This window comes from Triticum dicoccoides, chromosome 5A (assembly GCF_002162155.2).
Source record: "Triticum dicoccoides isolate Atlit2015 ecotype Zavitan chromosome 5A, WEW_v2.0, whole genome shotgun sequence".
NCBI lineage: Eukaryota > Viridiplantae > Streptophyta > Magnoliopsida > Poales > Poaceae > Triticum > Triticum dicoccoides.
Genome location: NC_041388.1, coordinates 442,271,963 through 442,286,537, shown reverse-complemented (window position 1 = coordinate 442,286,537; position 14,575 = coordinate 442,271,963). Strand labels below are relative to the sequence as shown.

The 14,575-nt window shown below is 44.5% G+C and overlaps 1 protein-coding gene across 1 annotated transcript; it reads right to left on the bottom strand.

Annotated features, from left to right (window-relative positions):
- Window positions 1-10,799: 10,799 nt before the first annotated feature.
- LOC119297590 (probable auxin efflux carrier component 5b) lies at window positions 10,800-13,578 on the bottom strand. Its single transcript, XM_037575321.1, has 5 exons — window positions 12,827-13,578; window positions 12,651-12,731; window positions 11,244-11,406; window positions 11,041-11,117; window positions 10,800-10,901 (listed from the first exon to the last, which is right to left on the bottom strand). The coding sequence occupies exons 1-5, from the start codon at window positions 13,576-13,578 to the stop codon at window positions 10,832-10,834; spliced, it is 1,143 nt and encodes a 380-aa protein (XP_037431218.1). The 3' UTR covers window positions 10,800-10,831.
- Between the last annotated feature and the right edge of the window lie 997 nt (window positions 13,579-14,575).

Sequence of the window (14,575 nt, the reverse complement as noted above, 5' to 3'; positions counted from 1 at the left end):
CAAGTTCTACTTTCCTCCCACTCACTTCTTTCGAGAGAAACTCCTTCTCTAGAAAGGATCAATTCAAAGCAACGAATATCTTGCCTTCGGATCTGTGATAGAAGGTGTACCCAACATTTTCTTTTGGGTATCCTATGAAGACGCACTTCTCCGATTTGGGTTTGAGCTTATCAGGTTGAAACTTTTTCACATAAGCATTGCAACCTCAAACTTTAAGAAACGACAGCTTAGGTTTCTTGCCAAACCATAGTTCATACGGTGTCGTCTCAACGGATTTAGATGGTGCCCTATTTAACGTGAATGTAGTTGTCTCTAATGCATAACCCCAAAACGATAGTGGTAGATCGGTAAGAGACATCATAGATCGCACTATATCTAATAAAGTACGGTTATGACGTTCGGACACACCATTATGCTGTGGTGTTCCAGGTGACATGAATTTGTGAAACTATTCCACATAGTTTTAATTGAAGACCAAACTCGTAACTCAAATATTTGTCTCCGCGATCAGATCATAGAAACCTTATTTTTCTTGTTACGATGATTTTCCACTTCACTCTGAAATTCTTTGAACTTTTCAAATGTTTCAGACTTATGTTTCATCAAGTAGATATACCCATATCTGCTCAAATCATATGTGAAGGTCAGAAAATAACGATACCCGTCGCGAGCTTCAACACTCATCGGATTGCATACATCAGTGTGTATTATTTCCAATAAGTCAGTTGCTCGCTCCATTGTTTCGGAGAATGGAGTCTTTAGTCATCCTGCCCATAAGGCATGGTTCGCAAGCACCAAGTGATTCATAATCAAGTGATTCCAAAATCCCAGCAGTATGGAGTTTCTTCATGCGCTTTACACCAATATGACCTAAACGGCAGTGCCACAAATAAGTTGCACTATCATTATTAACTTTGCATCTTTTGGTTTCAATATTATGAATATGTGTATCACTACGATCGAGATCCAATGAACCATTTTCATTGGGTGTGTAACCATATAAGGTTTTATTCATGTAAACAGAACAACAATTTATTCTCTTACTTAAATGATTAACCGTATTACAATAAACATGATCAAATCATATTCATGCTCAATGCAAACACCAAATAACACTTATTTAGGTTCAACACTAATCCCGAAAGTATAGGGAGTGTGCGATGATGATCATATCAATCTTGGAACCACTTCCAACACACATCGTCACTTCACCCTTAACTAGTCTCTGTTTATTCTGCAACTCCCATCTCGAGTTACTAATCTTAGCAACTGAACTAGTATCAAATACTGAGGGGTTGCTATAAACACTAGTAAAGTACACATCAATAACATGTATATCAAATATACTTATGTTCACTTTGCCATCCTTCTTATCCGCCAATCACTTGGGGTAGTTCCGCTTCCAGTGACCAGTCCCTTTGCAGTAGAAGCACTTAGTCTCAGGCTTAGGACCAGACTTGGGCTTCTTCACTTGAGCAGCAACTTTCTTGCTGTTCTTCTTGAAGTTCCCCTTTGTTCCTTTGCCCTTTTCTTGAAACTAGTGGTCTTGTCTATCATCAACACTTGATGTTTTTCTTGATTTCTACCTTCATCAATTTCAGCATTACGAAGAGCTTGGGAATTGTTTCCGTTATCCCTTGCATATCATAGTTCATCACGAAGTTCTACTAACTTGGTGATGGTGACTAGAGAATTCTGTCAATCACTATTTTATCTAGAAGATTAACTCCCACTTGATTCAAGCGATTGTAGTACCCAGACAATCTGAGCACATGCTCATTAGTTGAGCGATTCTCCTCCATCTTTTAGCTATAGAACTTGTTGGAGACTTCATATCTCTCAACTCGGGTATTTGCTTGAAATATTAACTTCAACTCCTGGAACATCTCATATGGTCCATGACATTCAAAACGTCTTTGAAGTCCCGATTCTAAGCCGTTTAAGCATGGTGCACTAAACTATCAAGTAGTCATCATATTGAGCTAGCCAAACGTTCATAACGTCTGCATCTGCTCCTGCAATAGGTCCGTCACCTAGCGGTGCATCAAGGACATAATTCTTCTGTGCAGCAATGACGATAAACCTCAGATCACAGATCCAATCCGCATCATTGCTACTAACATCTTTCAACACAATTTTCTCTAGGAACATATCAAAATAAACACAGGGAAGCAACAACGCGAGCTATTGATCTACAATAGATATGCTAATACTACCAGGACTAAGTTCATGATAAATTAAAGTTCAATTAATCATATTACTTAAGAACTCCCACTTAGATAGACATACCTCTAATCCTCTAAGTGATCACGTGATCCAAATCAACTAAACCATGTCCGATCATCACGTGAGATGGAGTAGTTTCATTGGTGAACATCACTATGTTGATCATATCTACTATATGATTCACGCTCGACCTTTCGGTCTCCGTGTTCCGAGGCCATATCTGTATATGCTTGGCTCGTCAAGTATAACCTGAGTATTCCGCGTGTGCAACTGTTTTGCACCCGTTGTATTTGAACGTAGAGCCTATCACACCCGATCATCACATGGTGTCTCAGCACGAAGAACTTTCGCAACAGTGCATACTCAGGGAGAACACTTCTTGATAATTAGTGAGAGATCATCTTAAAATGCTACCATCAATCAAAGCAAGATAAGATGCATAAAAGATAAACATCACATGCAATCAATATAAGTGATATGATATGGCCATCATCATCTTGTGCTTGTGATCTCCATCTTCGAAGCATCGTCATGATCACCATCGTCACCGGCGCGACACCTTGATCTCCATCGTAGCATCGTTCTCGTCTCGCCAATCTTATGCTTCTACGACTATCGCTACCGCTTAGTGATAAAGTAAAGCATTACAGGGCGATTGCATTGCATACAATAAAGCGGCAACCATATGGCTCATGCCAGTTGCCAATAACTCGGTTACAAAACATGATCATCTCATACAATAAAATTTAGCATCATGTCTTGACCATATCACATCACAACATGCCCTGCAAAAACAAGTTAGACGTCCTCTACTTTGTTGTTGCAAGTTTTACGTGGCTGCTACGGGCTTAAGCAAGAACCAATCTTATCTACGCATCAAAACCACAACAATAGTTTGTCAAGTTGGTGTTGTTTTAACCTTCGCAAGGACCGGGCATAGCCACACTCGGTTCAACTAAAGTTGGAGAAACTGACACCCGCCAGCCACTTGTGTGCAAAGCACGTTGGTAGAACCAGTCTCGCATAAGCGTACGCGTAATGTCGGTCCGGGCCGCTTCATCCAACAATACCGCCGAACCAAAGTATGACATGCTGGTAAGCAGTATGACTTATATCGCCCACAACTTACTTGTGTTCTACTCGTGCACAACATCAACGCATAAAACCTAGGCTCGGATGCCACTGTTGGGGAACGTAGTAATTTCAAAAAAATTCCTACGCACACGCAAGATCATGGTGATGCATAGCAACGAGAGGGGAGAGTGTTGTCTATGTATCCTTGTAGACCGAAAGCGGAAGCGTTATGACAACGCGGTTGATGTAGTCGTACGTCTTCACAGATGACCGATCAAGCACCGAAACTACGGCACCACCGAGTTTCAGCACACGTTCAGCTCGATGACGATCCTCGGACTCCGATCCAGCAAAGTGTCGGGGAAGAGTTCCGTCAGCACGACGACGTGGTGACGATCTTGATGTTCTACTGTCGCAGGGCTTCACCTAAGCACCACTACAATATTATCGAGGACTATGGTGGAAGGGGGCACCGCACATGGCTAAGAAAACGATCACGAGGATCAACTTGTGTGTCTATGGGGTGCCCCTTGGCCACGTATATAAAGGAGTGGAGAAGGGGGGAGAGGGCCGGCCCCTATGGCGCGTCCTGGAGGAGTTCTACTCCCACCGGGAGTAGGATTCTCCCCCTTCCAAGTAGTAGGAGTAGGAGTCAAGGCAAGGGAAGGGAGAAGAGAAGGAAGGAGGGGGCGCAGCCCCTCCCCCTAGTCCAATTCGGACTAGGCCTTGGGGGGCGCCCAACCTCTCCTCTCTCTTTCCCCTAAAGCCCAGTAAGGCCCATATACTCCCCGGCGAATTCCCATAACTCTCCGGTACTCCAAAAAATACCCGAATCACTCGGAACCTTTCCGATGTCTGAATATAGTCGTCCAATATATCGATCTTTACATCTCGACCATTTCGAGACTCCTCATCATGTCCCCGATCTCATCCGGGACTCCAAACTCCTTCGGTACATCAAAACTCATAAACTCATAATATAACTGTCATCGAAACCTTAAGCGTGCAGACCCTATGGGTTCGAGAACAATGTAGACATGACCGAGACACGTCTCCGGTCAATAACCAATAGCGGAAACTGGATGCTCATATTGGCTCCTACATATTCTATGAAGATCTTTATCGGTCAGACCGCATAACAACATATGTTGTTCCCTTTGTCATCGGTATGTTACTTGCCCGAGGTCCGATCGTCGGTATCTCAGTACCTAGTTCAATCTTGTTACCGGCAAGTCTCTTTACTCGTTCCGTAATACATCATCTCGCAACTAACTCATTAGTTGCAATGCTTGCAAGGCTTATGTGATGTGCATTACCGAGAGGGCCCAGAGATACCTCTCCGACAATCGGAGTGACAAATCCTAATCTCGAAATACGCCAACCCAACATGTACCTTTGGAGACACCTGTAGAGCTCCTTTATAATCACCCAGTTACGTTGTGACATTTGGTAGCACACAAAGTGTTCCTCCGGTAAACGGGAGTTGCATAATCTCATAGTCATACGAACATGTATAAGTCATGAAGAAAGCAATAGCAACATACTAAACGATCGAGTGCTAAGCTAACGGAATGGGTCAAGTCAATCACATCATTCTCCTAATTATGTGATCCCATTAATCAAATAACAACTCTTTGTCTATGGTTAGGAAACATAACCATCTTTGATTAACGAGCTAGTCAAGTAGAGGCATACTAGTGACACTCTGTTTGTCTATCTATTCACACATGTATTATGTTTCCGGTTAATACAATTCTAGCATGAATAATAAACATTTATCATGAAATAAGGAAATAAATAATAACTTTATTATTGCCTCTAGGGCATATTTCCTTCACTACGCACACGCAACATCATGTTGATGCATAGCAACGAGGAGGGAGAGTATTGTCTATGTACCCTCGTAGACCGTAAGGGGAAGCGTTATGACAATGCGGTTGATGTAGTCGTACATCTTCACGATCGACCGATCTAGCAGCGAAGGTACAGCACCTCTGCGATCTGCACACGTTCGGCTCGGTGACGTCCCATGAACTCATGATCTAGTAGAGCTTCGAGGGAGAGTTTCGGCACAGGGCTTCGCCTAAGCACCGCTGATACGTCTCCAACGTATCTATAATTTTTGATTGCTCCATGCTATTATATTATCTATTTTGGATGTTAATGGGCTTTATTTTACACTTTTATATCATTTTTGGGACTAACCTACTAATCGGAGGGTCAGCCCAAATTGTTGTTGTTTTTTCCTATTTTAGGGTTTCGAAGAAAAGGAATATCAAACGGAGTCCAAACGGAATGAAACCTTCGGGAACGTGATTTTCTCAACAACCATGATCCAGGAGACATGGAGTGTGCATCAAGAAACGATCAAGGAGGGCACGAGGCAGGGGGCGCGCCTACCCCCCTGGGCGCGCCCTCCACCCTCGTGGGCCCCTCATTACTCCACCGACGTACTTCTTCCTCCTATATATATCCACATATCCCCCAAACATCCAGGAGCACCATGAAAACCTAATTGCACCGCCGCAACCTTCTGTACCCGAGAGATTCCATCTTGGGGCCTTTTCCGGAGCTCCATCGGAGGGGGCATTGATCACGGAGGGCCTCTACATCAACTCCATGGCCTCTCTGGTGATGTGTGAGTAGTTTACTTCAGACCTACGGGTCCATATTTATTAGCTAGATGTCTTATTCTCTCTCTTTGTATCTCAATACAAAGTTCTCCTCGATCTTCTTGGAGATCTATTCGATGTAATCTTCTTTTGCGGTGTGTTTGTCGAGATCAGATGAATTGTGGGTTTATGATCCAGATTATCTATGAATATTTGATTCTCCTATGAATTCTTTTATGTATGATTGGTTTATCTTTGCAAGTCTCTTCAAATTATCAGTTTGGTTTGGCCTACTAGATTGATCTTTCTTGCAATGGGAGAAGTGCTTAGCTTTGGGTTCAATCTTGCGGTGCTTGATCCCAGTGACAGAAAGGGAACCGACACGTATTGTATTGTTGCCATCGAGGATAAATATATGGGGTTTATATCATATTGCATGAGTTTATCCCTCTACATCATGTCATCTTACTTAAAGCATTACTTTGTTCTCTTGAACTTAATACTCTAGATGCATGCTGGATAGCGGTCGATGTGTGGAGTAATAGTAGTAGATGCAGAATCGTTTCGGTCTACTTGTCACGGACGTGATGCCTATATACATGATCATACCTACATATTCTCATAACTATGCTCAATTCTATCAATTGCTCGACGGTAATTCGTTCACCCACCGTAATACTTATGCTCTTGAGAGAAGCCACTAGTGAAACCTATGGCCTCCGGGTCTATCTTCCATCATATTAATCTTCCAATACTTAGTTATTTCCATTGCCATTTATTTTACTTTGCATCTTTATTTCTCTTTATCATAAAAATACCAAAAATATTATCTTATCATATCTATCAGATCTCACTCTTGTAAGTGACCGTGAAGGGATTGACAACCCCTTTGTCGCGTTGGTTGCGAGGTTCTTATTTGTTTGTGTAGGTGCGTGGGACTTGAGCGTGATCTCCTACTGGATTGATACCTTGGTTCTCAAAAACTGAGGGAAATACTTACGCTACTTTACTGCATCACCCTTTCCTCTTCAAGGGAAAACCAACGTAGTGCTCAAGAGGTAGCAACCGCTACGATATTTCCAAGGTGGATTATGATGGAGGGGGGCACCGCACATGGCTAAAAGATCAATGATCAACTTGTGTGTCTATGGGGTGCCCCCCTCCCCCGTATATAAAGGAGTGGAGGAGGGGGAGGGCCGGCCCTCCTATGGCGCGCCCCATGGGGAATCCTACTCCAGATTCCCCCCTTTCCATGTAGTAGGAGTAGGAGAAGGAAGGAGGAAAGAGGAAGAAGGAAAGGGCCCCCCCCCTTCCTAGTCCAATTAGGACCAGAGGGGGAGGGGGCGCGCGGCCTGCCCTAGCAGCCCCTCTCTCTCTCCACTAAGGCCCATAAGGCCCACTAAACTCCCGGGGGGGTTCCGGTAACCCCCCGGTACTCCAGTATATACCCGAACTTCACTCGAAACCCTTCCGATGTCCAAACATAGTCATCCAATATATTGATATTTATGTCCCGACCATTTCGAGACTCCTTGTCATGTCTGTGATCATATCCGGACTCCGAACTACCTTCGGTACATCAAAACACATAAACTCATAATACCAATCGTCACCGAACGTTAAGCGTGCGGACCCTACGGGTTCGAGAACTATGTAGACATGACCAAGACTCATCTCCGGTCAATAACCAATCGCGGAACCTGGATGCTCTTATTGGTTCCTACATATTCTACGAAGATCTTTATCGGTCAACCCGCATAACAACATACGTTGTTCCCTTTGTCATTGGTATGTTACTTGCCCGAGATTCGATCGTCGGTATCTCAATGCCTAGTTCAATCTCATTACCGGCAAGTCTCTTTACTCGTTCCGTAATGCAACATCCCGTGACTAACTCATTAGTCACATTGCTTGCAAGGCTTATAGTGATGTGCATTATCGAGAGGGCCCAGAGATACCTCTCCGATACACGGAGTGACAAATCCTAATCTCGATCTATGCCAACTCAACAAATACCATCGGAGACACCTGTAGAGCATCTTTACAATCACCCAGTTATGTTGTGACGTTTGATAGCACACAAGGTGTTCCTCCGGTATTCGGGATTTACATAATCTCATAGTCAGAGGAATATGTATAAGTTATGAATAAATCAATAGCAACAAACTAAACGATCATCGTCTAAGCTAATGGTTGGGTCAAGTCAATCACATCATTCTCTAATGATGTGATCTCGTTAATCAAATGACAACTCATGTCTGTGGTTAGGAAACATAACCATCATTGATTCAACGAGCTAGTCAAGTAGAGGCATACTAGTGACATTCTGTTTGTCTATGTATTCGCACATGTACTAAGTTTCCGGTTAATACAATTCTAGCATGAATAATAAACATTTATCATGATATAAGGAAATATAAATAACAACTTTATTATTGCCTCTAGGGCATATTTCCTTCAGCGGCTGCCCTCCCTCTCCACCTCTATATATAGGGGGAAGGGAGGAGGGGTGGGGCGCCCTAGGGTTTCCCCTAGGGGGCCGACGACCACCAGATGGGGCAACCCTAGGGTGGCTTGGCCACCAAGCCATGTGGGGCGCCGACCCTAGGTGGCCTCCTCCACCCCTTGGCCGAGTGGGCTGAGGTGGGGTGGTGCCCAGCCCCTTTTGGGATGGTGTGCCCCCTTCCCTTGGCCCATGAGGACCCTCAACACTTGTCGGGGCCCTTCGAAACCCTTTTCAGTCTTCCGACGATAACCTGGTACCTCGCGGGACACTTCCAAAATCCGATTCCCTTCGTCCTATATATCAATCTTCACCCCCGGACCATTCCGGAGTTCCTCGTCATGTCTGAGATCTCATCCGGGACTTCGAACAACCTTCGGTCACCAACACAATAACTCAACTATACTTAGATCATCACCAAACATTGAGTGTGTAGACCCTGTGGGTTCGAAAACTATACAGACATGACTGAGACACCTCTACGGTCAATAACGAATAGCGGGACCTGGATGTCCATATTGGTTCCTACATGTTCTACGAAGATCTTTATTGGTCGAACCTTGATGCCAAGGATTCAACTAATCCCGTATGCAGTTCCCTTTATACATCGGTACATTATTTGCCCGAGATTCGATCGTCGGTATCTCCATACCTAGTTCAATCTCATTATTGGCAAGTCTCTTTATTCGTTTCGTAATACAAGATCCCGTGGCTAACTCCTTAGTCACATTGCTTGCAAGCTCATTGTGATGTTGTATTACCGAGTGGGCCTTGAGATACCTCTCTGTCATACGGAGTGATAAATCCCAGTCTTGATCCATGCCAACTCAACAGACACCCTCGGAGATACCTGTAGAACATCTTTATAGTCACCCAGTTACGTTGTGACATTTGATACACACAAGGTACTCCTCCGGTGTCAGTGAGTTGCATGACCCCATGGTCATAGGAACAGATACTTGACATGTAGAAAACGATAGCAATAAACTTGATACGATCATATGATATGCTTATAGTTTAGGTCTTGTCCATCACATCATTCTCCTAATGATGTGATCCCGTTATCGAATGACAACTCATGTCTATGGCTAGGAAACCATAGTCATCTTTGATCAACGAGCTAGTCCCGTAGAGGCTCACTAGGGACATGTTGTTGTCTATGTATTCACACATGTATTTGAGTTTCCAGTCAATATAACTATAGCATGGATAATAAACAATTAGCATGAACAAGGGAATATAATAATAACCACTTTATTATTGTCTCTAGGGCATATTTCCAACAGCCACATGAACAATAACACATGTCAGTCATAAGTTAAAAAAATCGCATTTTCTTGTGTGGTTATGGATGATATACGTGTTGGACACTAGGAGAAAATCTATGTAGTTCGTGTTTCATTTTTCTTCTGTTAACTTCAATCTGAAAACAATTTCTCCTTTTGTACAACATTTTGTCACATGCTTAATATGTTGTATTTTTTAATAGATAAACCCGAGCTACTACTCCCTCCATTCCTAAATATAAGTCTTTCTAGAGATTCCAAAAGGGATTACATACAGATGTATATAGATATATCTTAGAGTGTAGATTCACTCATTTTACTCCATATTTAGTCCGCATTGGAATCTTTAAAAAGACTTATATTTTGGAACGGAGGAAGTACTAGATTTGCTTTTACATTAGTTTTATAGTTTTCTGTAGCAAGTTTTATGCATGTGTCTGAACAAAATTCCCGCAGCAACTTGTGGGATATCATCTAATCAAACAAGTGGCAGTGGTGAGTAATTATGAACGGGGGTGTGGAATTTGTTCCCTCCAACTAGTACTCCATTGGTTTATTGTTATTCCGAAGTGGCACATATAACATGAATGTCATCAATTTTTTCGTTGTTGCATGCAAGTTTTGTGTCATGTTTCGAGTGTGTCGATGGTAGAAGCAATGGACATGAGACACCGCTTGATGCTAGAGAACTACATTCAAAGCGATGCAGTTCAGGTTGAATCCAATTCCAATCCTATGGAAGTGGCTGAGACCTGTTTTGCAGAATAGAGATTGTGTATTATAGGAACAACTATACATGCAAACTGTTTTGCGATAGCGGCGATGGTTGGTCGACTTTGAGCATTGTCCAAGGAAGGGGAATGGAGCCTCACATAAGATAGCTTGGTTTCGTTTTATCTCTAGTGATTCTTGTAGTTGGATCAATGAATCATTAAACCACGCGGACGATGTAACTATTACTATTTGATATTAACAGTGTTAGTCATGATGGCATTGCCCAAGGAGAAGAAGGGCCCAAGCACACGCAATTCTTGTTGAAGCAAAAATTAAGAAGTTGATACATCTTGTATTGTAGGCACACATGCATAACAAATCCCCAAAATAAAATAGAAGGGGAACATATAACGTATTCACAAGAGCCCTAAAACAATATAATATGTGATTATCACAGGCAGCGAAGCCAGCGTGCCGACTATTACCCTGCAAAAAAAAGGAAAGAGCAGTTATAGCTTACGTATGTTATCTTCCTCTTCGGAAAATAGCAGTGTGGTTGATATGCACAAACAGTTAATGGAGGACTCTAATCACCGTGACACGATCACATTTGCAGTTTACTTACACGGTACTGAGTACATCAGCGTGCAGGTCATACTCTAGCGCGAAGATAAATGCTCCGACAGACTGAGGCAGTGCAGCCTACCAACAGGAACAAAGTGAGTTACTACCATTGATTTGGATGCTTGGCTCAATTAGCCAAAAAAGGAAGGAAACGTCATTTGCATTAGTTGTAAGCCCGTAACCTGTAAACTTATGTACTGTTACCTGTAAGATGGCAACACGCAAAAGGTCACCACGCAGTCCCAAAAGTAGCGCTCCGACCGCGGTGGCTGCCGGAGCAGCGACGAACCTCATCGCCATGCCCAACGCCGTCAGTCCAGGCCGGCACACGACGAGCTTGTCCTGTAATCCTATGAACAGGCCTACAATACAACCGCCAGATATGCCATTCATGATCAATCACTTAATTTCTCTTCAATCTCATACTGTTTGAATTATATTCATTACTATTTACTCTCTCATTTCTGAAATATAAGGTCCACTATTGTGTGCGGTCAATAATGTTTGGAACTTTGGCCACTACTAATCTCATACTGCCGATCTTTGCATTTGTCCAGCAAACTACGTGTACTACTATTTTTAGTCATATTATAAATGAAATGTTATTAAATTTGAGAAATTTTGATATGATGTGATATGCCCCGTCACTCTCGTTAGCCACACCATCCTTTTGAGTGTTAAAGTATAATACACCATGGATTCTGAGAGAGGATTTGTGACACGCAGGTGCAGGGCACTGAGTCCCTCGCACATGCTTTTTCTTTTGGCTTCAATTTTTCAATCTTTCATATTTTTTGAACAAAAAATCTAAATTAAATTATGTTTTGATATTCATGTTTCTCTTGACGATGACCTTCAAATAAGATCCATTTTGAGCAGTTTAAAAAAATGTTAAATTTCAACCTTTGAAACTTAGTACAAGTGACCCACAAAATCACAATTTTGTACAAAAATGCTCACTTTAAGTTTTAACTTTGAAACTTGATACGAACGATTGAGAAAATCGCAAGTTTCAAATGCAAAATCCTCAGTTTCAAAGATTAAAACTTAAAACTATTTTTTTCTTTGTGAGATCCAACTACTTTGGGGATCGTGAGGCAATCGGGTGGCCGGGAAGGGTAGGGCAGGTGCGTGCCCCTGCGAATTTTCGCATGGATTCTGGGATGCTAACATTTTTCGAAGCAAGTTCAGCTGATGTACGTATTTTGTAAGAAATAATTTTTTGATTGCGGATTTGTTAATTACCTTTTAAAAGGTCCCTCCAATTCATATTACTTGTCGTTCAAACATATATCCATTTGAATGACAAGTAATATGGATCGAAGGGAGTAGTAACAGCTAGTTGGTTCGTCACTTTAGACGTTTTGGTCTTCAGCCACGTTTCGGCCTAAGCTCATTTGTGGCAAAGTTGGCCAAAATATGAGTTGCCACAAAAAGCATGATAAGTTTAGCTAAAAAAGATGTTTCTGTGGACTCATGGGCCATGACACGCTAGGGAGAGAATGTATGGCAAAGTGTGATCGACCACCCAACACTACCATGACAAGCTGTCGTAGAATGTGGGTACCAAAACCCAAGACTTCCGTTGTTAGTAGTACGTACCCGTACGTGTTAAACATTCCGATCCCAAGGCCGGTCCTTGACATGATCGAAATCGAGCCATCTACGATGCCTGGCATCTCCAGGTGCCACCTACATATCATTGCAAACACGTAGATGGATATTAATCAGAAAATGCTACTGTACGTAGTGCTTCTCGTGAGAGAAAAATCGCTGCTGTGTCGAACCTGTTTGCTACGGAAGACCACAGAACCCCAAGGAGGCTCGCGTACACGTTCGGGTTCCCGCCGACCTTGACCCCAACCGTCCGCAGCAGCCGCGCCCAGAACGCGCACCCCGTCGCCGCCGTCTTCCGGCCGCCCCCGTCGCCGCTCCCCGGCGCTGCCTGACCGCCTTCTTCGCGCGCGCCGCCGTCGGGTGCCGGCGCCGACGTCACCTCCAGCCACGCCTGCCTCGCCTCGAACACCACCAGCAGCAGCGGGAGCCACACGACGGCCTGCAGCACCGACAGCTGCACGACGATGTCGCGCGCCCACTTGCCGTACATGGCGTCCAGCAGCGGCACGCCCACGAAGAGCCCGTTGTTCAGCGTGCCCAGCGAGTAGCCGGTGATGCACCACGACCAGGAGGGGCCGCCCGGCCACGCCGAGGCCGAGCTAGCGGGTGGTGCCTTGGGGGCACGGATCCAATGCCGCCAGCGGCAGTACGCGATCCACCCGGCGAGTGCGAGCACGACGACGAGCTTGGCGACGGCGTCGGCGGCCAGGACGCGGTACCCTGCGGCGAACGTGCCGGCGTGAGCGTTGAAGTCGAAGGCGAAGAAGGGGAGCGCGAAGTAGATGACGAGGCGGTTCACGGCGTCGCACTGGTCGCGAGTGAAGAACTTCCACCACTGCACGGAGGCGTAGCCGAGGCCGAGGGCGAAGTAGAGCGGCGCCATGGCCGACACCACCTTGTACACGTCCCCCCACCCTATCATCTCGGCCACCACCTAGCTAGCAAGCTAGCTCACTCGTGGTTTGGTACTTTGGTCTAGGTACCGAGGAATAACCAAGTGGAGTTGGACAAATGCGACGAGCTGCCTGCCATTCCCTTAGCTCGATCATATCGATCGCTCCATTTAAGTAACAGGAGTTCGTCATGTCAACATGCCAACAATCGACATCGACAGTGATGCACCTTTCATACCAACATCAATGGTGATAGAATATCTACCAAGTTTGTAACCTTGGTTAGTTAGCCGGATTTGTCTCGATTACAAATATCAAGCAATCTTGTTTTCCTTCAAGCAGGGACACTACAATATGATGTAAAACACCCTGCCATTTAGGGTTTTTGAAACAGCCGACGCCCATTCTGATAGTTATCAACGGCAAAAAAAATGGTAGGTTTTTGGAACCCTAATGTGAAAAGTGATAGTTTTATGCTATTCACTCATTATATAAGCCGGCTATATTTTAGTAGTTGAAGCACTGGCAACTGAGCTATAGCAAATAAAATGTAGACATTCTCTCTCTCTCTCTCTCTCTCTCTCTCTCTCTCTCTCTTTTTGCTGAGACGCAGTTTCGGTGGCTCAGGGTCAGGGGAGACAACACATGTCGTGCACGCACTACCGGACTCGCAGTCTATGCCTACGGCCAGGGGCCGTCGGCATAGGTCCTTTGCCGTCGGCATAGATCTATGCCTACGGCTGCCATCGGCATAGATCCGTCGGCGTAGATATCGTCAGCGTAGTCTTGTCAGACCATCGGTGTAGTACAGCCGTCGGCATAGGGGCCTATGCCGACGGCCGGGGTCAGCCGTCGGCATAGTTTAGCCGTCGGCAGTGTTTTTCCGTCTGACGGCAACGGACGGCGCCGTCAAAAGCGCTGACGAGTCATGGAACGCCACGTGGCAGAGGTATGCCGACGGCTTGGCCGTCGGCATAGGTAGAAATCTATGCCGACGGCCTAGCCGTCGGCATACCTCTGCCATGT